Source organism: Mirounga angustirostris, unplaced genomic scaffold (genome assembly GCF_029215605.1).
Source record: "Mirounga angustirostris isolate CCGP_5_RB_7025 unplaced genomic scaffold, mMirAng1.0.hap1 SCAF_6, whole genome shotgun sequence".
Lineage (NCBI taxonomy): Eukaryota > Metazoa > Chordata > Mammalia > Carnivora > Phocidae > Mirounga > Mirounga angustirostris.
In genome coordinates, this window is record NW_026991714.1 from 63,794,477 (window position 1) to 63,819,884 (window position 25,408).

Consider the following 25,408-nt stretch of genomic DNA (forward strand, 5'->3'; position numbering starts at 1 on the left):
CCCTCTCCTTCTGCCTCTCCCTCCCACTCATGCTCTCTCACTCTCTTTCTCTCACTCTCAAATAAATAAAGAAAATCTTAAAAAAAAAAAAAGAAATAGGTGAATCTACTATTCATCACCCCTCAGCACCCTTCTGTCAGAAATGGACAGATCCAGCAGGCAGAAAATCAGTAAGGAGGTTAGTTGAACTCAAAAACATCATCCATCAACTGGATATAATTGACATCCATAGACTACTTCATCCAACAACAGCAGAATACACTTTCTTCATGAGTTCCCATTGAACATACATCAAGATAGACCACTGGGGCACCTGGGTGGCACCTGGGTAGCTCAGTTGGTTGACCAGCCAACTCTTGGCTTCAATTCAAATCATGATCTCAGGGTCCTGGGATGGAGCCCTGCTCTGTGCTCAGCGGGTGTCTGTTTGGGGATTTTCTTTCTCTCTGGAATGAATGAAAAAAGAAAAACAGACCACATTCTGGGCCATAAAACATACCTTAACAAATTTAAAAGAATAGAAATCATACTATGTCTGCTCTCATACAACAATGGAGTTAAGCTGGAAATTAATAACAGAATGATAACTGGAAGATCTCCCAAATATGTGGAGATTAAACATAACTTCTAAATAATGCATGGTTCAAAGAAGAAATATGAAGAGAAATTTTAAAGTATTTTGAACTACATGAAAATAAATCCACAGTTTATCAGAATACACACTTACCAGAGATGCAGTGAAAGGGCTGAGAGAGAAATATGTAGCATTGAATGTATATATTAGAAAAGAAGAAAGATCTAAAGTCAATCATCTAAGTTTCTGAGGAAACTAGAAAAAGAACAGCATATTAAATCCAAAGTAAGAAGAAGAAAAGAAATAATAATTAAAGCAGAAATCAATGAAATAAAAAACAGGATATTGGTAGAGAAAATCAACAAAACCAAAACCTTGTTCTTTGAAAAGATCAATAAAATCAGTAAATCTTCAGCAGGGCTAATTAAAAAGGAGAGAAAAATACAAATTACTAAGATCAGAGGTGAAAGGGGGGACATTACAACAGATCCCATGGAAGTTAAAAAGATAATAAAAGGATAATATAAACAGTTCCATGCCCACAAATTTAATAATTTAGATGAGATGGATCAGTTCCCTGAAAGACACAAGGTGCCAAAACTCACCCAAGAAGAAATAGATAATCTAAAAGGGCCTATATCTGAATCAATAACAACTTTCCAAAACAAAAAGTACCAGGCCTAGATTGTGTTCACTCATTTGTTCTACCAAACATTTAAGGAAGAATTTATATCAATTCTTACAATCTCTTTCAGAGACTAGAAGCAGAGGAAATACTTCCTCTTTCTATGAGGCCAGCATTACCCTAATATCAAAACCAGGCCAAGACATTATAAGAGAAAAAACTACAGACCTCTGATGAACATATATGCAAAAACCTCAACAAAATATTAGCAAATTAAATTCAACAGTGTGCAAAGAGAATTATACACCATTACCCAGGTATGCAAGGCCAGTTTAGTATTCGAAAATCAATTAATGTAATTCATCACATCAACAGGCCAAAAAAGAAAAATCACATGATCATGTTAATAGGTGTAGAAACTGTTTGAAAAAATCTGACACCTATTCATGATAAAAAAAAAACTCTCGGGGCGCCTGGGTGACTCAGTTGGTTAAGCGTTCCACTCTTGGTTTTGGCTCAGGTCATGATCTCATGGGTCGTGGGATCAAGCCCCAAGTCGGACTCTGTGCTCAGCGGGGAGTCTGCTTGAAGAGCCTCTCCCTCTGCCCCTCCCCCCATTCGCTCTCTCTTGCGCTCTCTAAAATAAACAAATAAATCTTTAAAAAAAACCTCTCAGTATACTAGGAATAGAGGGAAATTTCTTCCACTTGATAAAGAATATCTACAAAAACATACAACTAACATACTTAATGGTGAGAAACTCAAGGCTTTCCACGAAGATCAGGAACAGGGCGAGTGTCCCCTCTCACCACTTCTTTTCAACATGGCACTGTATGTGCTAGTGCTATGCTCTGAATGTTTGCCCCCCCCATTCATATGTTGAAATCCCACCCCCCAAAGGTGATGGTATTAGTAGGTGGGGGCCTTTGGGAATGACTAGGTCATGAGGGTGGAGCCCTCATGAATGGGATTAGTGTTCTTATACAAGATACCCTAGGAGCCCTCTAGCCCCTTCCACCACATGAGGATACAATGAGAAGTGTGTAACCTGGAGGAGAGCATTCGTCACCAGACGGTGTGGGCCACCTGATCTTAGACTTCCTGCTCCTAGAACTGTGAGAAATACATTTCTGTTGTTTATAAGCCACCCTGTCTGTGGTATTTTGTTCTGCAGCCCAGATTAAGACAACTAGAAAAGAAAAATAAAAGGTATACAGATTGGGAAGGAAAAAATAAAACGGATTGCCTTCATACATAAAATGTATTATTGGGATTCTTCTGAAGCAATTGGCATATTTTTATTTTTCATTTTTCAATAACTTTTTGTTGTTTTTTTAAAGACATACACACTACTCATTAGAATAAGGGATATGTTTCCTTCCATAATTATCTTCTCTAAGAATTATAATATCCCTCTCTTCTTTTTTATAACAGCTTTATTGATATACAATTCACATGCATACAGTTCATTTTTTTTGAAGTGTGCAACCAGTGGTTTTTAGTCTATTCATAGGTGTATGTAGCTATCCCCACTATTTTATTTTTTTTATTTATTTTTTTTTGAGAGAGAGAGAAAGCACACATGTGCGCGAGCACACACACACACACACAGACACACGCACAAGCAGGGGGAGGGGCAGAAGGAGAGGGAGAGAAAATCTTAAGCAGCCTCCACATCCAGTGTGGAGCCGACTTGGGGCTCAATCTCGACCCTGAGATCATGACCTGAGCTGAAACCAAGAGTTGGATGCTTAACTGACTGAGCCACCCAGGTGCCCCACCACTGTCAATTTTAGAACAATTTCATTAGAGAGGTTAATAACTTTCATTCTTATAACTTTTTTTAAGCCGTTTTAACCATTTTCAAGTGCATAGTTCAGTGGCATTAAGTGCATACACAGTGCTTTGCAACCATCATCACCATCTATTCCCAGAACTTTTCATCGTCCCAAACAGAAACTCCCCATTAGATAATAACTTCCAATTCTTCCCAGCTCCTGGTAACCACCACTCTACTTTATGTCTCTATGAGTTTGACCATTCTGAGTACTTCATGGAAGTGGAATCATATTTATCCTTCTGGATCTGGCTTATTTCACTTGGTTTAATGCCTTTTAAGATTCATCCATGTCATAGCATGTCAGAATTTCCTTCCTTTTTAAGGCTGAGTAATATTCCACTGTGTGTGTGTGTGTGTGTGTGTGTATGTAAACACATTTTGTTTATACATCCGTCAGTGGACATTCATGTTGTTTCCACCTTTGAGCTATTGTAAATAATGCCACTATGAATATTGGGATACAAGGTTCTGCTCGAGTCACTGCTTTCAATTCTTTTGGGTGTATACCCGGAAGTAGAATTGCTGGATCATATGGTAATTTGATTTTCAATTTTTTGAGGAACTTCCATACTGTTTTCCACAGTGGCGGTACCATTTTACATTCCCAGCAGTAATACACAAGGGTTCCAATTTTTCCACATCCTCACCAATAATTGTTATTTTTCATTTTTATGATAATAGCCTTTCTCATGGGTATAAAATGGTATCTCATTGTGGTTTTGATTTGCATTTATCTAATGACTGGTGATATTGAGCATCCTTTCATGCACTTATGAGCTATTTGTATAACTTCTTTTGAGAAATATCTATTCAACTTTTTTGCATATTTTTAAATTGGGTTGTTTGTTTTAGTTGTTTATAAGGGTACTTTATACAGTCTGAATGTTAATCCCTTATCAGATATATGCTTTCCAAACATTTTCTCCCGTTCTGTGGGTTGTCTTTTTCACTCTCTTGATAGCAACTTTGATTCACAAAAGTTTTAACTTTGATGATATCCAGTTTATGAATTTTTTTTGGTTGTTGCCTATGACTTTGGGATCATATCTATTGCCAAATCTGATACGATGAAGATTTTCTCCTGTTTTCTTCTAAAGGTTTCATAGTTTGAGCTCTTACATTCAGGTCTTTGATTCCTTTTGAGTTAATTTTTGTGTATGGTGCAAGATAAGGATCGAACTTCACTCTCTTGTATATGGATAGCCAGGTTTCCCAGTACTATTTATTGAAAAGACTGTCCTTCTGCATTCAGTTTTCTTGGCACCCTTGTCAAAAATCAGTTTACCATACGTGAGGGTTTATTTCTGTGCTTTCCATTTTATTCCATTGGTCTATATGTCTGTCTTTATGCCAGTACCACAGTGTTTTGATTACTATAACTTTGTAGTAAGTTTTGAAATCAGGAAGTGTGAGTCCTTTAACTTTGTTCTTCTTTTTCAAGATTGTTGGGTCCTTTGAGATTCCATATGAATTTTAGGATGGGTTTTGTTTCTGCAAAAAAACACCACTGGACTATATATATATATTTTAAGATTTTATTATTTGATGGAGAGAGACACAGCAAGAGAGGGAACACAAGCAGGGGGAGTGGGAGAGGGAGAAGCGATCTTCCCACCGAGCAGGGAGCCCAATGTGGGGCTCAATCCCAGGACCCTGGGACCATGACCTGAGCAGAAGGCAGACGCTTAATGACTGAGCCACCCAGGTGCCCCTAGAATCTTGATAAAGATTAGATTGAATGTGTACATCACTTTGGTAGTATATTAATTTGCTAGAGTTGTTGTAACAAAATGCCATAAACAGCATGGCTTAAACAACAGAAATTTATTGTCTAACAGTTCTGGAGGCTAGAAGTCTGACATCAAGATGTTGGCAGGATTGGTTCCCTCCTGAAGGTTGTGATGAAGAGTCTTTTCCATGCTTCTCTCTTATCTTATGGTGGGTTGCTGGCCAGGTGTTCCTAGGCTTTTGCTGCATCACTCTGATACCTGTTCATACAGAGAATCAGAGGGTGTTGATGATAAAATAGGACTGTAAGGATGGGTTGTTGGAAAATTAATTAGTTGGGGTGTGAAATTTGAAGGACAGTGATCAGAGAATCAGTAGAAGACAGCAATGAGAAGGAGTTAGTAGTAGGTAACATGTCCTGAAGGAATGAAACTTAATGAAATAGTAGTTTTTAACAGGATAAAGCAAGGAAGCTCTTACATAAGTCCAGGATGTAGGGCATTTTGTAAGACATTGCATTGCCTGGTCTCTTTACCAAGCTAATTTCATGGTGGGAAGGAGAGGAGGTTAGGGAAGAATGGGGGACTGTTTCACTTTAGAAGAGACCAAAAAAAAAAAACCCCCAAACCAAAACAAAAACCAAATGCAGTACACTTTGATTAGGGTTTAGGTTGAAAAAACTCTAAGTGACAATTATGGTACAGTGGAGAAATTTGAAAATGGAATAGTTATTTGATGATCTTAGTGAATTTTTGTTAATTTTAAAGAATGTCACAGTTATATTGGGGTTATGTAGGAGAATGTCCTTATTTTTAGGAGATGCATGCTGAAGCATGTAGAGACGAAGTACTGTAATGTTTACTATTTATTTAGGGACAGAGACAGAAAGAGGACAAACAAATGGCAAAATATTAGCAATAGTTCAATGCAGGTGGTAGATATAGAGTTGTTTACAGTACTAAGCTTTCAACTTTTGTGTTTTTTTTTAAGTTTTTATTTTAATTCCAGTTAGTTAACATATAGTGTTATATTAGTTTCAGGTGTACAATATAGTGATTCTCCATTTCCATACATCACCTGGTGCTCATCATGTCAGGTACATTCCTGAATCCCCATCACCTATTTCACCCATCCCCCTACCTCAAGTCTTCAATTTTTCTGAATGTTTGAAATTTTTCTTAATTAAAGGACCTGGAAAAAATATGACGGCCTAGGAGTAAGGGACTGTGAACAGCAATGGGGAGCAAAATATTGCTAATATTCCTTAAATCCCTGAGATAGTTGATGGGGAGAATGAGCAGTGCATTCTCAAAGGACTTAGAAAGGTGATTACCTTAGGGTAGCGATTCTCAACCTTTGTCACTTCCAAATAATATTTGTATGGCATACTGGGGTAACAACTGGAAAAGAGTTGAGGCATCCACATGGGGCTTAATGAAAAAAATCATTGCATTTCCTGTATGATTTTAAAAGAAAATAAAACAGTATTAGGAAATTTGTAAGTGATGAATTTATATATAGAAAAGTTCCAAATATATTTAAAAATTTTTATTTTTTTTTAAGATTTTATTTATTTATTCATGAGAGACAGAGAGAGAGAGAGAGGCAGAGGGAGAAGCAGGCTCCCAAGGAGCAGGGAGCCCGATGCGGGACTCGATCCCAGGACCCTGAGATCATGACCTGAGCCGAAGGCAGATGCTTAACCATCTGAGCCACCCAGGCGCCCTATTTAAAATTTTTTAATGAAGAACTTTATCCTGCTTCCCAGAATACTTTTTATTTCTTTATTTTTATTTTTTTAAAGTAAGCTCTACTCCCAAAGTGGGACTTGAACTCAGGACCCTGAGATCAAGAGTTGCCTGCTCTACCAACTGAACCAGCCAGATGTCTTGCCCCAGAATACTTTTTAATATCAGATTTTATGCTTCAGTTTTTGGTAGTTTACCCCCAATGAGAAGCTTTGTTCATACAAAAGTGTAAAAGCACTTTTCTCAACCATTAAAAAATAATAGTTGAAATTATATTTATGTAATCTAAAAATGTATCCTTTATTGACAAATATAATGTAGAAAAATTTGTAATAATGCAAATTGTTTTTTAATTCATTTGAACTTTCTCATATCAATTTATTTGAAAATAATGAAGATTTAATTTATATAACACACATGCATTGTTAGAGCCATGTAGCAAGCTACTAAAAGGGCACATCAGCTGCAGAGGGCCAGAAGTAGACTATTTATGTGAAGATAAAGATTTGGGGCTGCTACCTAGAGCCATGAGTCCTTTCAATCCCTGATCACACTTTGGGTTACACACTATGCTTCTTGGACATCTGGAACATGAACTTCTCCAGCAGCATCCTGGTCCTTTGTCCTTGGTGGACAGCGGTGCGTTTGGTATATGGCTCCAATGGGAGCCCATGTGGTAGATCACCTTCTTGGCAATGTGGGGCAGTGGGTGTCTGGTGGCATTTGTGGTGCTTGCCACCTATGCAGACCAAGGGGTATGCCATCAGATCCTGTACTCCTCTAAGCCTCCTTCTGGGAAGCCCCGGAATAAATACTTTCAGCTGCATGATCTCATCCAGCCACAGTGAAAGATGAGAGGATCAGTATTTTTGGTGCCCCTGTCATCCATTCACATCTTGCTAATGTCCAGTAGCTGAGGATTCCTGAGTTAGAAGTTCCAGATTTCAATTAAGGCATTAATTATTCCTGACAGATGGTAATTGGAAAAAGGTGATTCCATGATTGAGTACATTTGGGAAATGCTCTGTTAAAGTGAACAGGTGTCTTTACTGTAGAGCATCCTGAAGACTTTAATGTAGGAGCACACATTGCAAGTCTCCAAGAGGAGACTTACAATGTTCAAAGTTGTCTAGAAATGTTAATCATTGGAGTCTTTTATTGAGAAACTTCTTGAGGAATGGGTGTGAAACAGAGCACACTGTAGAAAATGTAGAAAATATCGAAAAGAGGGATTTAAAAGTTAGTGCCCGGTCTTAATATGCAAAGTTAGATGGAGAAATAGAAGGATGCTGCCTTCAGTTGTAAGTGATACCTGTTTTGGGACACAAGTCAGCACAAGGTTTGCTGGTCAAAGACTGGCTCTTGAATCTATTAAAAGTAATAATGTTTTTAAAAACCAAAAATTATCATTACCATTTTATGCATTCAAGTCGCTTTGGTAGTTGGTCAGTGCCGTAAGTCATGAAGAGGAAATAAAAAGTATAAATTTTGGAAGGAAGAGACAAAATGTATTATCAGAAAATATAAATTAATCACCTGAAAAAGGATTATAATAAAAAGTATCAGGAAATAGGTACATATGACATAAATAGCAGCAACAAAACACTCAACATTGACCTTAAATGCCAGAAATTACAGAGTTAAAAAAGATTCCCTCACCATATCTTCAAAACCCATAAAATACTCAGGCATAGTCTTCTCGGAGAATTGTATATGACTTATATGAGGAAAACCTTAACGTGCAATATTTAATTTTTTATTTAATTTATAAAAAGGGGTATATATCTAATATATATCTCCTAGATGGAAGATGACATATATAAAAATGTAAATTCCTTTTTAACATACAGCTTTGTTGCAATAGTAATACAACTCCCAATGATATTTATTTGGAATTTCTAAATTTTATTTGAATTTCTAAATTTCTTTCGGAAGAATAAACCGGTGAGAATATTAATGAACATTCCTAAAAAGAAGACGAATGCAGTGGCAACAAATAAAATAGTATGGTAATTGCATAAGACTAGAAATGCAGATCAGAATGGAATCAGAATAGTCAATAGAAATAGTCTCCATCAAATAGGACACCAGATCACATTATAAAGTAGGAGGAAATAAATCAAGTGCTTAGTAAATTAGCAGTTACTAAACTACGATTAGAAGTTAGTCTGTCACTTTGAATCAAGTCAAAATAAATTTCATATGTATGAAAGAGTAAGATGTATTTTTATTTTTTTTAATTTTTTTTTTAAAGATTTTGTTTATTTTTATTTATTTTACAGAGAGAGAGAGAAACAGCATGAGAGGGGATAGGGTCAGAGGGAGAAGCAGGCTCCCCGCTGAGCCGGGAGCCAGATGTGGGACTCAATCCCGGGACTCCGGGATCATGACCTGAGCCGAAGGCAGTCGCTTAACCAACTGAGCCACCCAGGCACCCAGTAAGATGTATTTTTAAATTGTAGAAAAAAATAGAATTGAGTATTCACCAAATCTCCAGAAAAAGGATGATTTTCTTCTTCCTTCTTGGTCCTTTCAAAGTATAAACTCCTTTCCTTTCTTTTCCTTTCTTTCTAAATGTAATTGTAATGTTTTCTTCACACCTGTAGAGTTGTCTTGCATACACACTGGGGTGCATGTATCCTTTATTTAGACACAGATTAAATGTTAGAATAATTCCCCTCCGAAGAATTTTAGATAGTATGAAAATCACTTGCACTTGACTTAGGGATGTGACACCAGTATAATATAGAGCAGATTTTACACTAGAACTGTTTGTCTGGCTTTGAGGTTGGCTGCCCCTGGTGGGGCTCTCTGTCTTGCAGAACTCATCAGGCGAGAGCTAGAGAACCACACATTGCACATGTTGTAGGAAATATTTAACTCCAGTCAAGAGTTAGACTGACCTCCAGTATTCCTCTTGAGTTTCTAACCCAGGAACAGCCAGATGGAAGAGATACATAGGGCGAGGTATGAGGGCAAGGGTGTGCAACTTCTGTACCCTGTCTGGGTGGGCCACTGTCCCAGGACCTCCACATGGAAGGTCCTCAAAGAGTAAGTTTCAAAAATTTAAAAGATAAGAAGAAAACTCATCTGATGTGACTACCTAAAAATAAAAGATAATATACTTTTTAAATGACCTTAAAATTAAACATCATGATAAAAACCCTCAACAAAGTAGGTTTAGAAGGAACATACCTCTATATAATAAAGGCCATCTATGAAAAACCCACAGCTAATAGCCCAAATGGGGAAAAACTGAGTGCTTTTCTTCTATGGTCAGGAACAAGACACGGATGTCCACTCTCACAACTATTATTTAACATAATACTGGAAGTCCTAGCCATCAGACAACATAGTCCTAGCAATCAGACAACAAAAAGAAATAAAGAGCATCCCAATTGGCAAGGAAGAAGCAAAACTTTACTGTTTGCAGATGACATAATACTCTATATAGAAAACCTGAAAAACTCCACCAGAAAACTGCTAGAACCGATACACGAATTCAGTAAAGTCACAGAATACAAAATCAATGTATAGAAATCTGTTGCATTTCTATACACTAGTAATGAAGAAGCAGAAAGAGAAATTAAGGAATCAATCCCATTTACAATTGCACCAAAACCAGTAAGATACCTGGGACTAAACCTAACCAAAGAAGTGAAAGACCTGTACTCTGAAAACTATAAAACACTGATGAAACAAATTGAAGAGGACACAAAGAATGGAAAGACATTCTATACTCATGGATTGGAAGAACAAATATTGTGAAAATGTCTACACTACTCAAAGCAATCTACACATTTAATGCAATCCCTATAAAAATAGCAGCAGTATTTTTTTTCACAGAGCTAGAACAAACCTAAAATTTGTATGGAACCACAAAAGACCCTGAATAGCCAAAGCAATCTTGAAAAGGAAAAGCAAAGCTGGAGGCATCACAATTCTGGACTTCAAGTTATATTACAAAGCTGTAGTGATCAAAACAGTATGGTACTGGCACAAAAACAGACACATAGATCAATGGAACAGAATAGAAAACCCAGAAATGAACCCATAATTATACGGTCAATTAATCTTTGGTAAAGAAGGAAAGAATATCCAATGGGAAAAAGACAAATGGTGTTGGGAAAACTGGACAGCAACATGTAGAGGAATGAAACTGGACCACTTTCTTACACCAGAAAAAAAAGAAATTTGAAATGTATGAAAGACCTAAATGTGAGACCTGAAACCATAAAGATCCTAGAGGAAAACACAGGTAAGTTACCTCTTTGACATTGGCTGTAGCAACTTCGTTCTAGATATGTCTCCAGAGGCAAGGAAAACAAAAGTAAAAATAAACTATTGGGACTTCGTCAAAATAAAAAGCTTCTGCACATCGAGGGAAACAATCAACAAAACTAAAAGGCAACCTTTGGAGTGGGAGAAGATATTTGCAAATGACATATCTGATAAAAGGTTAGTATCCAAAATATATGAAGAACTTATAAAAGTCAACACTCAGAAGACATAATCCAATTTAAAAATGGGCAGAAGACATGAATAGGCATTTTTCCAAAGAAGACATGCAAATGGCCAACAGACACATGAAAAGATGCTCAACATCACTGATCAGAGAAATACAAATCAAAACCACAATGAGTTACCACCTCACATCTGTCAAAATGGCTAAACTCAACAACACAAGAAACAACACAACAAACAAGGTGTTTGCAAGGATGTGGAGAAAGGGAAACCCTTTTGCACTGTTGGTGGGAATACTAACTGGTACAGCCACTCTGGAAAACAGTATGGAGATTCCTGAAAAGGTTAAAAATAGAACTACCCTACAATCCAGCTGTTGCACTACTAGGTATTTACCTAAAGAATACAAAAATACTAATTTAAAGGGATACATGCACCCCGATGTTTATAGCAGCATAATTTACAAGAGCCAAATCTTGGAAACAACCTAAGTGTCCATTGACTGATGAATGGATAAAAAAGATGTGGTATATATATACAATGTAATACTACTCAGCCATCAAAAAATGATTAACATAATAATAAAAAAAATTTTTTTAATGAAATCTTAACATTTGCAATGACAGAACTAGAGGGTGTTATGCTAAGTGAAATAAGTCAGAGAAAGACAAATACCATATGATTTCAGCCTTATGCGGACTTTAAGAAACAAACAAGCAAAGGGAAAATTAAAAAAAGAAAGAGACAAACCAAGAAACAGACTATAGAGAACAAACTGATGGTTACCAGAGGGGAGTGCGGGGTGGGGGGAGGGGCGCAGGGCAGTAGGATGGGTGAAATAAGTGATGGGCATTAAGGAGAGCACTTGTGGTAAGCACTGGGTGTTGTATGGAAGTGTTGAATCACTATATTGTATTCCTGAAACTAATATTACACTGCATGTTAACTAACTGGAATTTGAATAAAAACTTAAAAAAATAAATGAAATGACCTTAAATTTAAAAAGCAGACATCAGCTTTGTGCATTGGCAGTGTTATAACCAGTGAGACTTTCCCAAGACAATATTTTTTTTTTTAAGATTTTATTTATTTATTTGACAGAGACACACAGTGAGAGAGGGAACACAAGCAGGGGGAGTGTGGGAGAGGGAGAAGCAGGCTTCCCGCGGAGCAGGGAGCCCGATGCGGGGCTCGATCCCAGGACCCTGGGATCATGACCTGAGCCAAAGGCAGACGCTTAATGACTGAGCCACCCAGGCACCCCTCCCAAGACAATATGATGACTAATTAGAACCTTCCCAATACCCCACACAAGTCCAACTGTATTCAACTCATTGTATTTCAGTGAGATAATAAGACAAACTCACAAAGATGAATTGGGCAAGATTGTTCACTAAAGAATAATTATAACAATGGAAAATTGGAGGCAATTGAAATGTCTATAATTAGAGGGTTGGCTAAATTATGATAAAGCTCTATAATGGAATACCAAACAGTCACTAAAAATGATAATGTAATCAATATTCTTTTGAGAGTACAAGATGCTCCCAATTTATTGTTGAGTGAAAATTAGATTAGGAGAAAACAATAAAAGTAGCTCACCCTGCATGGTAGGATTTGAAGTGATTTTTACTTAATCTAAACTCTTTCTTACACATCCTTTTTTTTTCCTCCAGTAATCATGTATGGTATTGATGATCAGCTAGGATATGAAACTGGTTTTATTTTAGAAAAACAAATGCAAACAACTGACCTGAAAGATTGTTTGCAGTAATTATGACACGGGGTTAAGTCTTCATTATTTAAAGAGCACATACAAATTGCTAAGAAAAAATGGAAGATCCTAGTAGGAGTGAGCAGAGAACAAGAACAGATAGCTCACAGCATAGAAAGCAGAAGTCCCATACAAGCATATGGATCATCATTCAGTCACTTGTAATCAAGGAAGTATAAATTTAAATAATGAGATAACAGTTATTTTTTTGCTTATTAAATTAGCAAACATGGTTCATTGTCATGTTTTTTATGATAAAGAAAAACTAATATCAATAAATTGTGGTACATTCCTTTGGTACTGTTAAAAATGGAAGGTTATATAGGTTATGTTGAGCCTGGAAAGGTATAGTATTTGAATGAAGTGATTAGGAGTTACAGTTTTTAAACTAATGAGTACTAGCAGTTAGTGAAGTGGGGGTAGAGTGTGGGAGAGAGCAGGATCTCTCAAGTGAGATAGATCCAGTTCAGTCCAGCTCTGCCACTTGGCAACTCTGTGATCTTGCACCAGTTGCTTAACCTCTCTGAGCTTTATTTTATTTTATTTGTTTTTTTGTGTGTGTGTTATTTTTTTTAGAGAGAGAGAGCCCAAGTGAGGGGAGGGGCAGAGGGAGAGGGAAAGAAAGAATCCTAAGCAGGCTCCATGCCCAGCGCGAGGAGCTCGAGGCAGGGCTTAATCCCACGACCCCCAAATCATGACCCAAGCCAAGATCAAGAGTCTGATGCTCAACTGACTGAGCCACCCAGGCACCCCAGACCTCTCTGAGCTTTGATCGATGCTTACCTCTGGTTATAAATGTAGGTACAGCACCTGGCACAGAATCTGGTACATAGTGTTTCATTCAGTAAGTTTTTGTTGAGTGAATGAATGGTAGTTCTTAAATGATACATATAAAAAGTTGTGTATGAAGAAAGACTGGAGGAAAATATAACAAAGTGATGAGTGGTTATGTTAGGGTAATGTTACTCATAGGGAATATGAATAAATTTTCTCCCATTTTCTGCAATTTGGTGGTATTATGTTTATAATTTAAATGAGTATATGAACTCAATCTCTCCCTTTCTGGGTGTCCTATGTTACTATTTGAAAAATAAATTTTGAAACTTGATTGCATTGTTTTTCCCTTTATTCTTCCACTCAGCCAAACACCTTGGAGTCAGCCTCAACCCCTTTCTTTTCCTCTGCATCTAACATCAAACCTATCAGCAAGTCTTGTCGACTCTGCCCTTTAGAATATATCCAGAATCCTATCATTTCTCACCATCTCCAACTGTTTCCATCCTTGTCCTGTCACCATTAGACTCTCTGTAGAATACTGCAATAACCTCCTAACTGGTCTCTCCTTCCACCCTTGTCCCTTTCTGGTATATTCTTAACATTATAACTGTAGTGAATATAAGCCAGGCCATGTCATGTCACTGTTTAGAACCTTCCAGTGGTTCACCATCTCATTTAAAGTAAAAGACAAAACCTTTAAAGCAGTATACAGAGACCATATAGAACTTGTCCTCCCCCCCTAAAATCACACCTTTCTGACCTTATCTCTACCATTCTGCCTCTGCGGTTCTATTTGCCTAAAAACTCCTCCTGTAGATATTCATAAAGCTGGCTTTTCCCCCTGTGCAGAAGACACCTTATCACTAAGGAGGCCTTCTGAAACCACCACCCCACTCCTTTCTCAAGACCCAGCCCCCCCAGCACTCTGTGTCCCTTACCTGCTTTATTTTTTCCAGCACCATTTGACTTAACAGTGTATTTTTACCAAATATGTGTAAGCTTATATATCTCCCTCAATAAAAACAGCTCTGTGGAGGTAGGCATTTTTGTCTGTTTTGTTCCTTGTTATAACGTTAGCACTTAGAATAGTGTCTAGCACCTAGCAGAGACTCAATAAATGTTTATTGAATAAATGACTTTTTAATCGTTTCTTGTAAGTCTTAGTCTCAAAACTAGTTTGAAAGCCCTTTGAGAGAGTGTCTTGTGTTGCTTTTGCATGCCTCCCACTCCCCAACTTTAGCCCTCCTCAAGTGCACAGGCAGGCATACCAGTGAGCCACACTCTATCTGTAGAGCTGGACTCCTTCTGCCTCTTGGGCTGGGACTCTGCCCAGACTGCTTGGGACAAAAGATAGGCTGTGTTGGAAGCATTCTATACCTTGATCTGCGTGGTGGCCTCATGACTACAAACACATGAAACCCATGGCACTGTGTACTCAAGAGTAGTGCACCTCTGGTACTGTGTTGTGTGTGTCTCATGCCTCAGGAAACGAGAGTCTGTCCATTCCTTGCTATCTCTAGACAAAGATGAACATGCTACATGACGCTAAGATTAGGAAAGAGTTCTGCACGCTCTTCCTCATTGAGAATTTCTAGCTTAGTGGTTGAAATTTTTGTTTTGAATTCAAAGGTAAAGTAAAACACTTTTTATTTACTTTGTCTTTTGCAGAGATAGCCGTAGCAGAATATCACAAAAAAATCAAGGAGGCTTTTGAAGTGTTTGACCATGAGGCGAATAATACAGTGGATGTGAGGTTTGGCAATGTTTTCTTTGTTCTAATTCTAAATTACTGATACAACTCTTACAATAGAAGAGGGCTCTTGTCTTTTTTTCAGTCCTTGGATTTATTATGCTATATATCTATTTATTTGAGAGAGAGAGTGTGTGGGGGCATGTGAGTGGGGGGAGGGGCAGAGGGAGAGAATCTTCAAGCAGACTCCCTGCTGAATGTGGTGCCCAACGTGGGGCTTGATCCCTCAACCCATGAGATCATGACCTGAGCTGAAACCAAGAGTTGGACTCTTAACCGACTGAGCCACCCAGGCGCCCCTTATTATGCTATTTAAATTTTTTATTTTCCTATGATTGCTTCAGATCAATACTGTTTCTTACTCTTTATAGTCTGGTGAAAAGAATATCCACATTGCCCATTTCAACCTGTAGACTGTAAGTTCTGTGGGGAAGGTGAACTCTGGTGGAGCATTAGTGCTAGAGACTTAATTGGTGCTCAGTAAAAGCACCAATTAAAAAAAAAACTGTTGAGTGAATGAACAGAATTTCTTTTTCAAATAAGTATAGGGCACCTGGATGGTGCAGTTGGTTAAGCCTCAGACTCTTGGTTTTGGCTCAGGCTGTGATCTCACGGTTGTGAGATTGAGCTCCGTGCTGGGCTCTGCGCTTAGTGTGGAGTCTGCTTGAGATTCTCTCCTTCTCCCTCTGCCTCTCCCACTTGTGCTCTCTTTCTCTCAAATAAATAAATAAATCTTTAAAATTTAAGATAAAATAAATATGTATTATCAAGCCATGAATTAGAAAGATTAATTATGCTTAAATGATGATGCACTCCCCAAGTAAAATAACAGAAAGAACCCAAACAAAAGAACATAAAGGATGAGAGACATGAATACTGGTAGATCAGGAATGGAGTAAAGGGGATGGAATAGTTCGAGACCAGAAAGAAAAAAAAAGGCAGAGGGAAACTATCCAGGAGAAGAACAGAAGTTGTAGGATCCATGCCACATACATCACGGAGCGGTCATGAAACCGTTCTTCCAGAAGAGCGGCGAGCTGAATGAGGAACATTTGGTGGGATCACAGTCTCAAAACTCAGAGCCTAGTACACAGAGGCCAGCAGGGCTGTGGGAAGAACAGAAGTAGAACTGGAGAGGAACAGTTTGAGGCTTATACGTGGCTGCCATCACTTCCAGGACTGGTCAGGAGCCTCAGTGCTTTCAACTGGAGGAACAGTGTACAGTTTTCTTTTATTTGCGACATATTGTTACTATACGTATTGTTTAGGTTCTTACACCTGGAGGCACAAGGTATGATTGCAGGAGAGGAGACCGAGAGGTGCAGTCCAGTTGATTACTTTATAGTAGCACCTTATAAATCTCAGTTTTATACCTCATCTGTGTTTATGCGCCTTACAGCAGGGGATGAGGTTGAGAATTACATTCCAGAACCATCACTGTAGTTGGCCCTTTGTGAGCCCTGGCTCAGCTATTGCCAAGGAAGTGTGCGGGTTACGTGCCGGGCTCCAGGTGCTCAGGCACTGGTGCGGGCTGCCTGAGCGACCATGGAGTGCAAGTATCCTAGGAGGAAAATGACCGGGTGGGGCGGTGGTGACCGTGATAGGGTTTGGGATGGGGTGGGGAGCATTTGACATGCGTGACCAAATCCCTGGATGGCCTTTGCCTCAGACCCCTCACTGAAGCTGCAGGGCTCTCCTGGGGGCAGGGGAGAGAGGGACTGTGAGAGAGGCCAGGGAAAGCGGGAGGAGGGCCAGGAGAGCTTTATGAGAGAGAAGGGCAGCAGAGAAGAGAAGCCAGCATTTACTCAAGGCTTGCTGGCCGACAAAAGACCTGTAATTGGGTGCAGGGCGCTCATGTGTATGACCTCATCTTAGTCTTTTAATTGTGTGGTAAGAGTTGGCATCTCCAGTTTCTGGAAACAAAGAAAAGGTAAATAGCTTGCTCAAGGTCATTTCAGGGTTTTAAAATTCTAAATCTTCTGCCGTGCCCCGCTACCCCCTTCCCCCTCCCCTCCTCACCCTTCGTGGACCTCCTGGACCTGTCTCCTGCCTTTGGGCCGCATGAAAGAAGCAGTGAAAAGAAAACCTCCCAGCTCTCTTAGAGCACTGATGCCAGGTCTTTTTTGGGTAAAAGTGCTAATTCAGGAAAAATAGACATGCTTATGGGATGCATCTTTTTCCCATTCAAAATTTAAAAATTTTCGTGAGGCCCCAAGGGAAAGTGTATATTTTTACAACCTAAATTGTCTACTTTATTAAGTAGATTACAAAGAAAATTGGCATTATTTTTCTCACTAAAATATTAATGTTACGCATATTCGAATCATAGCAACAGGGATGGATGTAGCTTCCTAGTCTTCATTCCTTTTGTTAATTTGTATAGTACTCTGAAGCTCATAATGGGTGTTCTTGTGCAGCTGGGGTCATTACTGTGCCCACTTTATGGGACGGAGAAGCAAAGTGACTTGCCCAAGAGGGCACAAGGGGCTAGCAGCAGAGTCGGAGCTCAAGGTAGTTCCCTGTGTTTGGGCAGCTGCCCAGCAGCCCCGGACGAGCCCCTGGGAGCACAGTGATGAATGAGATCTGGTCCTGCCTTTCCCAGCCTCTGCCCACTCTTTATTGTAAAAACAGTTAATCTAGCTAGAATTTATTTTGGCATGTGATTAAAAGTGAAGGTCTAAATATAGACTTTTTTCCCCTCCAAATTGCTAAACAGTTTATTTTATTTACATCATGAATTATTACACCTACTTTATAATATATTGCCTTTTCTATAGTTGAATCTAATTTGGGCTATGTATTCTGATCTATTGCTTTACCTTTCAGTCTTCTGCTAGGTCAACCCAATACTAATTGCTGTAAATTTATTTTTTTAAAGATTTTATTTATTTCTTTGAGAGAGAGAGAGAGCACAAGCAGGGGGAGCAGCAGGGAGAGGGAGAGGGAGAGGGAGAAGCAGATGCCCTCCCTGAGCAGGGAGCCCGATGTGGGGTTCGATCCCAGGACCTTGAGATCATGACCTGAGCTGAAGGCAGACACTCAACCGACTGAGCTACCCAGGTGCCCCTAATTGCTGTAAATTTTTTTTTTAAGATTTTATTTATTTATTTGTAAGAGACAGAGAGAGAGAGAGGCAGAGGGAGAAGCAGGCTCCCCGCTGAGCAGGGAGCCCGACGCGGGACTTGATCCCAGGATCCTGGGATCATGACCTGAGCCAAAGGCAGACGCTTAACCATCTGAGCCACCCAGGCACCCCTAATTGCTGTAAATTTAAAATGTGCTTTAATATCTGATAGAGCTAGGCTCTTTATTACTCTTCTTTTTAAACATTTTAATTAATTGAAAAACATTTAATTGAAAAAAAAAAGACATAGAAACAACCCAATTGTTCATTGACAGATGAATGGATAAGGAAGTTGTGTATACACACATACACATATATATATATTATTCAGCCATAAAAATGAGGAAATCCTGCCGTTTGTGACAACATGGTTGAATCCTGGGGGATATGCTAAGTGAAGTAAGTCAGAGAAAGACAAACACCCTATGATTTCACATATATGTGGAATCTAAATACGAACAATCTAAAAAACTCAGAAGAGATCAGACTTGTGGTTACTGGCCATGGAGGATGGGGAGGGGGAATTGGAGGGAGCTGGTTAAAAGGTGCAAACGTCTAGTTACAAGGTGAGTACTAGGGATGTAATGTACAACAGGGTGAGTACACCTAACGCTGCTGTATGGTTTATAGGGAAACTGCAAGGAAAGTAAATCGTAAGAGTTCTCATCACAAGGAGACCCTTTTTTTTTCTTATTTATTTTTTAATTGTGTCTGTATAAGAAGATGAATGTTAGTTGAACCTCTTGTGGTCATCATGTCCCAACCTACATAAATCAGACCATCATGCTGTATGCCTTAAACTTACACAGCAAACGGGGCGCCTGGGTGGCTCAGTTGGTTGGGCGACTGCCTTCGGCTCAGGTCATGATCCTGGAGTCCCGGGATCGAGTCCCACGTCGGGCTCCCTGCTCAGCAGGGAGTCTGTTTCTCTCTCTGACCCTCCCCCCTCTCATGCTCTCTATCTCATTCTCTCTCTCAAATAAATAAAATCTTTAAAAAAAAAAAAAAACTTACACAGCAATCGATATATGTTGATTTTTTTCTCAAGAAAACTGAAAAAAAAAAAAAGAATTGAAGGCAGAATTCAAGTGGTGTAGAGAAGCATTGGATGGAGTGAGACATAGATAATGGCTTGGTTTGGGCAGGAGAGAGCTGTTCCTAGAGGGGCTTCCAGCACATTTGGCTGTGTCTCCCCTACCCTGTAGGTAAGATGCCATTTTCCTTGTAGGACAGACCTGGGCCCCTTTACAGATGAATTTTGTGGCTGTTACTCTCCCTTCTCCCAACCTCTGCTTTGCACGAATTGAAAGATTGAATTTGAAACTGTACCACTACATAAAACATCATGAAAGGGTTCCCTGCTGCTCTCCTCCTGGCTCCGAGGGGCAACCCTGGGGTCCAGAATCAGACCCCCCTGGGCTCCACTCCTGGCTCTCTGACTAAGTAACTTAATTTTCACCTTCACCTCATAGGAAGGACCCTTTCAGGGGTCTGGGAAGTCAAAACTATTTTTATAATAAATCTAAGGCAGTATTTGCTATTTTCATTCTCATTTTTTCACAAGTATATATTGGAGTTTTTGAAAAGCTACATGATGTGTGATATTGCAACAGATTGGATGCCAAACCAGATAGGAGAATCCAGCTGTCTTCTGTTAAGCCAGACATTACAGAGATTTGCAAACATGTAAAATGGTGCCATTCTTCTAATTAAATTTGTTCTTGTGGAAAATATAGTTATTTTTCATAAAATTATGTTATTGACCTACACTTGTAATGGATTTGTTATTTCTGAATGAAAAATTTGAAGTATTTTAAAAAGATTTCTAAGTGAATATTTAAAAATTTTTAAAAAATATTTAAAAAATATTTTTAAAAATACAACTCACATAAGGAAAGGCTTTCTGAGGATTTCTTATCATTTTTAAGAACGCAAAAGGAGTTCTAAAACCCAAAAATATGAGAACCACTGTTGTCAGTGGACATTTTTAAAGCTCTTAGAACAATATTAGCTCAGAACAAATTAGCTTGGGATTTAAAACTTGGAACAAATTAGGGATTATTAGTAGTAGTACACTTTATATTCTTAAAGTAAACGATTTAGAGTTGTTTTTCTTCTATTTACTCTGGATTAGTAGTTATACATAACAAACCTCTCATAAGAATTTTTTACGTATTTCTGTGCATTCTGTTTTGATCTTTTAAGTTTTGAAGTAGTTCATTTTCCTTGTTAAATAGTTTTTGAAAGTTGGCACCTTGAAAAACATCGAGGCAGGTTTTTAAAAAATAACACTAATTGGGGGCATTTTAATTTGCCTCATATAAAACCTAGAACATAATACCTTTTGACTTACATACATTTTCCTGCTCTGTGTTGAGATTTCAATCAAAAGACTGATTGAAAATGAAGTTTTGGAATAGATAATATATAGACATGGGGTAAGATTCTAAAGGTACAAAAAGTAGTGACGGATACATCTTTTCACCTCTAACTCCTGGCTATCCAGTCCTCTTTTTTTTAAGATTTTATTTATTTATTTGAGAAAGTGTAAAGAGAAAGAGAGCATGAGCACAAGCAGGGGGAAGGGCAGAAGGATAGGGACAAACAGACTCCATGCTGAGCGTGGAGCCTGACGTGGGGCTCCATTTCAGGACCTTGAGATCATGACCTGAACTGAAACCAAGAGCCGGACACTTAACTGACTCGGCACCCAAGTGCCCTATCCAGTTCCTATTTTTAAAGGCAAGAGTTGTTACAGGTTTTTTTCCAGAGAAAGTCCATGCAAATACAAGTGTGTGTGTGTGTGTGTGTTTTATTGTGTTAAGTATATATAACATAAAATTTAACATTTTAACCATTTTTAAGTGTATAGTTTAGTGACTTTAGTACATTTACATTACTGCTATCCATCTCAGTTGTTAGGCGTCTGCCTTTGGCTCAGGCCATGGTCCTAGAAATTTTTCATCTTCCCATACCAAAACTCTGTACCTTTTAACTTTTTTTTCTGAAGATTTTATTTATTTATTTGAGAGAGAGTGTGAGTGGTGGGGAGAAACAGAGGGAGAGGGACAAGCAGGCTCTGTGCTGAGCATGGAGCCCTATGCAGGGCTTGATCCCACGACCCCAAGACCATGACCTGAGCTGAAACCAAGAGCCAGGCACCCAACCAACTGAGCCACCCAGGTGCCCCAACTCTGTACCTTTTAAACAATAACTCCTCATTCCTCCTCTCCCTCAATCCTGGTAACCACTATTTTACTTCCTGTTTCTATGAGTTTAACTATTCTAGGTACCTCATATAAGTGAAGTCATACATTTGCCCTTTTGTGTCTGGCTTATTTCTTTTAGCGTAATGTCTTTAAGGTTCATCCATGTTGTGGCATGTGTCAGAATTTCACTCCTTCTTAAGGTTGCATAGTACTCTACTGTACATATATACCATATTGTTTATCCATCCCTCTGTTCATGGACATTTGGGTTGTTACCGCCTTTTGGCTTTTTGAACAATATTGCTATATGAACATTGGTGAACAAATATTTGTTCAGGTTTCTGCTTTCAGTTCTTTTGGATGTCTACCCAGCAGCAGAATTGGTAGATCATATAGTCATTCTATGTTTAATTTTTGAAGAGACCACCATACTGTTTTCCCCAGGAACTGTATCACTTTACATTTCTACCAGCAAAGCGCAAAGATTCCAATTTCTCCATGTCCTTAACCAACACTTGTTATTTTCTGCTTGTCATCTTTATCGTAATGGGTGTAAAGTGGTATCCTGTTGTGGTTTTGATTTGTATTTGCCTAATGAGTAATGATGTTGAGCATTTTGCATGTGTACATCTTCTGTGGAGAAATGTCTGTTTAAGCCCTTTGCCCATTTTTAAATTGTATTTTTTTTTTGATGTTGAGTTATAGGATGTGTGTGTATGTTTTTACATAAGTGGTGAGAAACTATTCTGTACTTTGCTTTTTTTACTTACCATAACTTTGTGATTATTCTTTATTAGTACATAAGAGTTTCCTCATTTCATTGTATGGATGAAACATAATATACTTAATTAATCTCCTCTCAATGGGTATTTAGGTTGTTTCCAGGCTCTTGTTATGCTAGTCCATGTTGCTGAGAATATCTTACTGTGCATGTTATTTTGCAAAAGTGAGAATTTTTCTTTAGGATAAATTCTTGGACGTATATCAAAGTGCATGAATATTTTTGCTAGAGGTCGCTATATTGACAATGTATTCTCTCACTTCATTTTATGAGTGTGCCTATTTCCCTACTCTCTCTCAAACAAAGTTAATTATCAAACTTTAGAATTTTTGCTAATGTGATACCTGAAAAATAGAAACTCAGTGTTAATTTCATTTCTCTAATATGGACATCTTTCTGTATGTCTAAAAATGATTTATAAGGATGCCTGGGTGGCTCAGTCATTAAGTGTCTGCCTTCTGCTCAGGTCATGATCCCAGGGTCCTGGGATGGAGCCCCGCATCGGGCTCCCTGCTTGGCGGGAAGCCTGCTTCTCCCTCTCCCACTCCCCCTGCTTGTGTTCCCTCTTTCACTGTGTCTCTCTCTGTCAAATAAATAAAATCTTAAAAAAAATAAAAATAAAAAAATAAAAGTGATTTATATTTCCTTTTGTTTGAACTGGCAGTTCATGGCCTTTCCCATTTTTTATTGAATTATTTATCTTTTTATATATTAAAGATCTCAGCCATAGTGTGTGAAATGTATGCCATCTGTCTTTTGACTACTTTTACTTTCTGGTGTTCAGAAACTTTAAAAAAATGGTTAAATTACACACCATTTGAATATGGATTTGACTTTTGAGGGCGCCTGGGTGACTCAGTTGTTAGGCGTCTGCCTTTGGCTCAGGCCGTGGTCCTAGGGTCCTGGGATCGGGTCCCACACTGGGCTCCTTGCTCGTCAGGAAGCCTACTTCTCCCTCTATCACTCCTCCCTGCTTGTGTTCCCTCTCTCGCTGTGTGTCTCTCTGTCAAATAAATAAATAAAATCTTAAAAAAAATGAATATGGATTTGACTTTTGGAAACAAACAAAAGTCATCAGAGTAGTTTTAATAGAATAAATTTAAGTTGGCCTGAATAAAGCTAGTATGGTAAAAAAGAAAAAAACAACATTCCACAAGGAATGTCTCTAAAGTAAAAAAGTGAATTAATTTTTCCATGTAGCTGATAAATTTAATTTGAACATCACTCAAATCTGAATCACAAACCAGTCTAGTTTTTTGTAATGTATGTTCTTTCATCTTTGACTCTAACAGAATAAAAGTATACTAGAAGTTGGTGGAGTCAGTTGCTGGCTCTATCGTCGATTTTTTTTACTTTATTACAATATTATTGACTAATTCCCTATACTGTTCTTTTCATTTGTTATTTATTTTATAACTGGAAGTTTGTACCCCTTAATCTCCTTCACCTGTTGTATCCACCCTCCCCCCCACCTCCTTTTTGGCAACCACCAATTTGTTCTCTGTATTTAAGAGTCTGTTTCGTTTTTGTTTGTTTGTTCATTTGCTTTGCTTTTTAGATTCCACATATAAGTGAAATCATATGGTATTTGTCTTTCTCTTGTCTGACTCATCTCACTTAGATAATACCTTCTAGGTCTATTCATGTTGTTGCAAATGGCAAGATTTCATTTTTTTTTTTAAAGATTTTATTTATTCATTCATGAGAGACAGAAAGAGAGAGAGGCAGAGGGAGAAGCAGGCTCCCGAGGAGCAGGGAGCCCGATGCGGGACTCGATCCCAGGACCCTGGGATCATGACCTGAGCCGAAGGCAGACGCTTAACCATCTGAGCCACCCAGGCGCCCAAGATTTCATTTTTTGTATGGCTAAGAAATGTTCCTGTGTGTGTGTGTATCCCATCTTCTCTATCCATTCATCTATTGATGGACACTTGGGTTGCTTCCATATCTTGGCTCTTGTAAAAAAATGCTGCAGTAAACATGGGGGTGCAGATATCTTTTTGACTTAGTGTTTTGATTTCTTTGGATAAATACCCAGTAGTAAAACTGCTGGAACATATGGTATTTCTATTTTTAATTTTTTGAGGGTCTCTTACTGTTTTCTATAGTAGTTGCACCAATTTACATTCCTACCAACACTGCATGAGGGTTCCCTTTTCTCTCCTTTTTTGCCAACACTTGTCCTTTTTTGTCTTTTTGAGATTAGCCATTCTGATTGGTGTGAGGTGGTATTTCATTGTGGTTTTGATTTGCATTTCCCTGAGCAACTTTTCATGTGCCTGTTGGCCATCTGTATGTCTTCAGGAAAAAATATCTAGTTAGGTCCTCTGCCCATTTTAATCAGATTATCTGGGGGTTTTTTGGTGTTCCATTGTATAAATTCTTTATATATTTTGGATATTAACCCCTTATTAGATCTGTCAGTTGCAAATATCTTCTGTCATTCGCTAGGCTGCCCTTCTGTTTTTGTTGATGGTTTTCTTCACAGTGAAAAAGATTTTTATTTTGGCACAGTTCCAATAGTTTATTTTTGCTTTTGTTTCCCTTGCCAGAGGAGATATATCTATAAAAATGTTGCTAAGGGCAATGTCCAAGAGATTACTGCCTCTGTTTTCTTCTGGGAGTTTTATGGTTTCAGATTTTACATTTAGGTTTAATCCATTTTTAGGGGGTTTTCTTAAATGTGGTGTAAGAAAGTGGTCCAGTTTCATCTTTTTTGCATGTAGGTGTCTAGTTTTCCCAATGCAATTTATTGAAAAGACTGTCTTTTCTCCATCACATATTCTTGCCTCTCTATCCTGTTCTACTGATGTATGTGTTTGTTTTTATGCCAGTACCATACTGTTTTGATTACTATGATTGGATTTTTATGTGTCACTCTCTTTTTATTCATTTTCCTTATACCTGCATCACTTAAACCACAGGAGTGTTAAGAGTAGCAAATGGAAAAATATGAAAGAGTTTTTGAAAAGTATATAAGGTCAGATCAAGTTATATATGTTTTTAACACTCCA

The 25,408-nt window shown here is 38.3% G+C and overlaps 1 protein-coding gene across 4 annotated transcripts in view; it reads left to right on the plus strand.

Moving 5' to 3' along the window:
- EFCAB2 (EF-hand calcium binding domain 2) overlaps window positions 1-25,408 on the plus strand; it is a 116,466-nt gene that overhangs the window by 42,402 nt on the left and 48,656 nt on the right. For 2 of the 4 annotated variants that reach the window (XM_064594431.1, XM_045877590.3), the window contains exon 2: window positions 15,199-15,278. In XM_064594431.1, coding sequence (XP_064450501.1) covers window positions 15,199-15,278 — 80 coding nt within the window. Of the gene's footprint in view, window positions 1-8,797; window positions 8,954-15,198; window positions 15,284-25,408 lie in introns of those variants that run through there. The other 2 variants (XM_045877592.3, XM_045877589.3) reach the window with 2 other exon arrangements.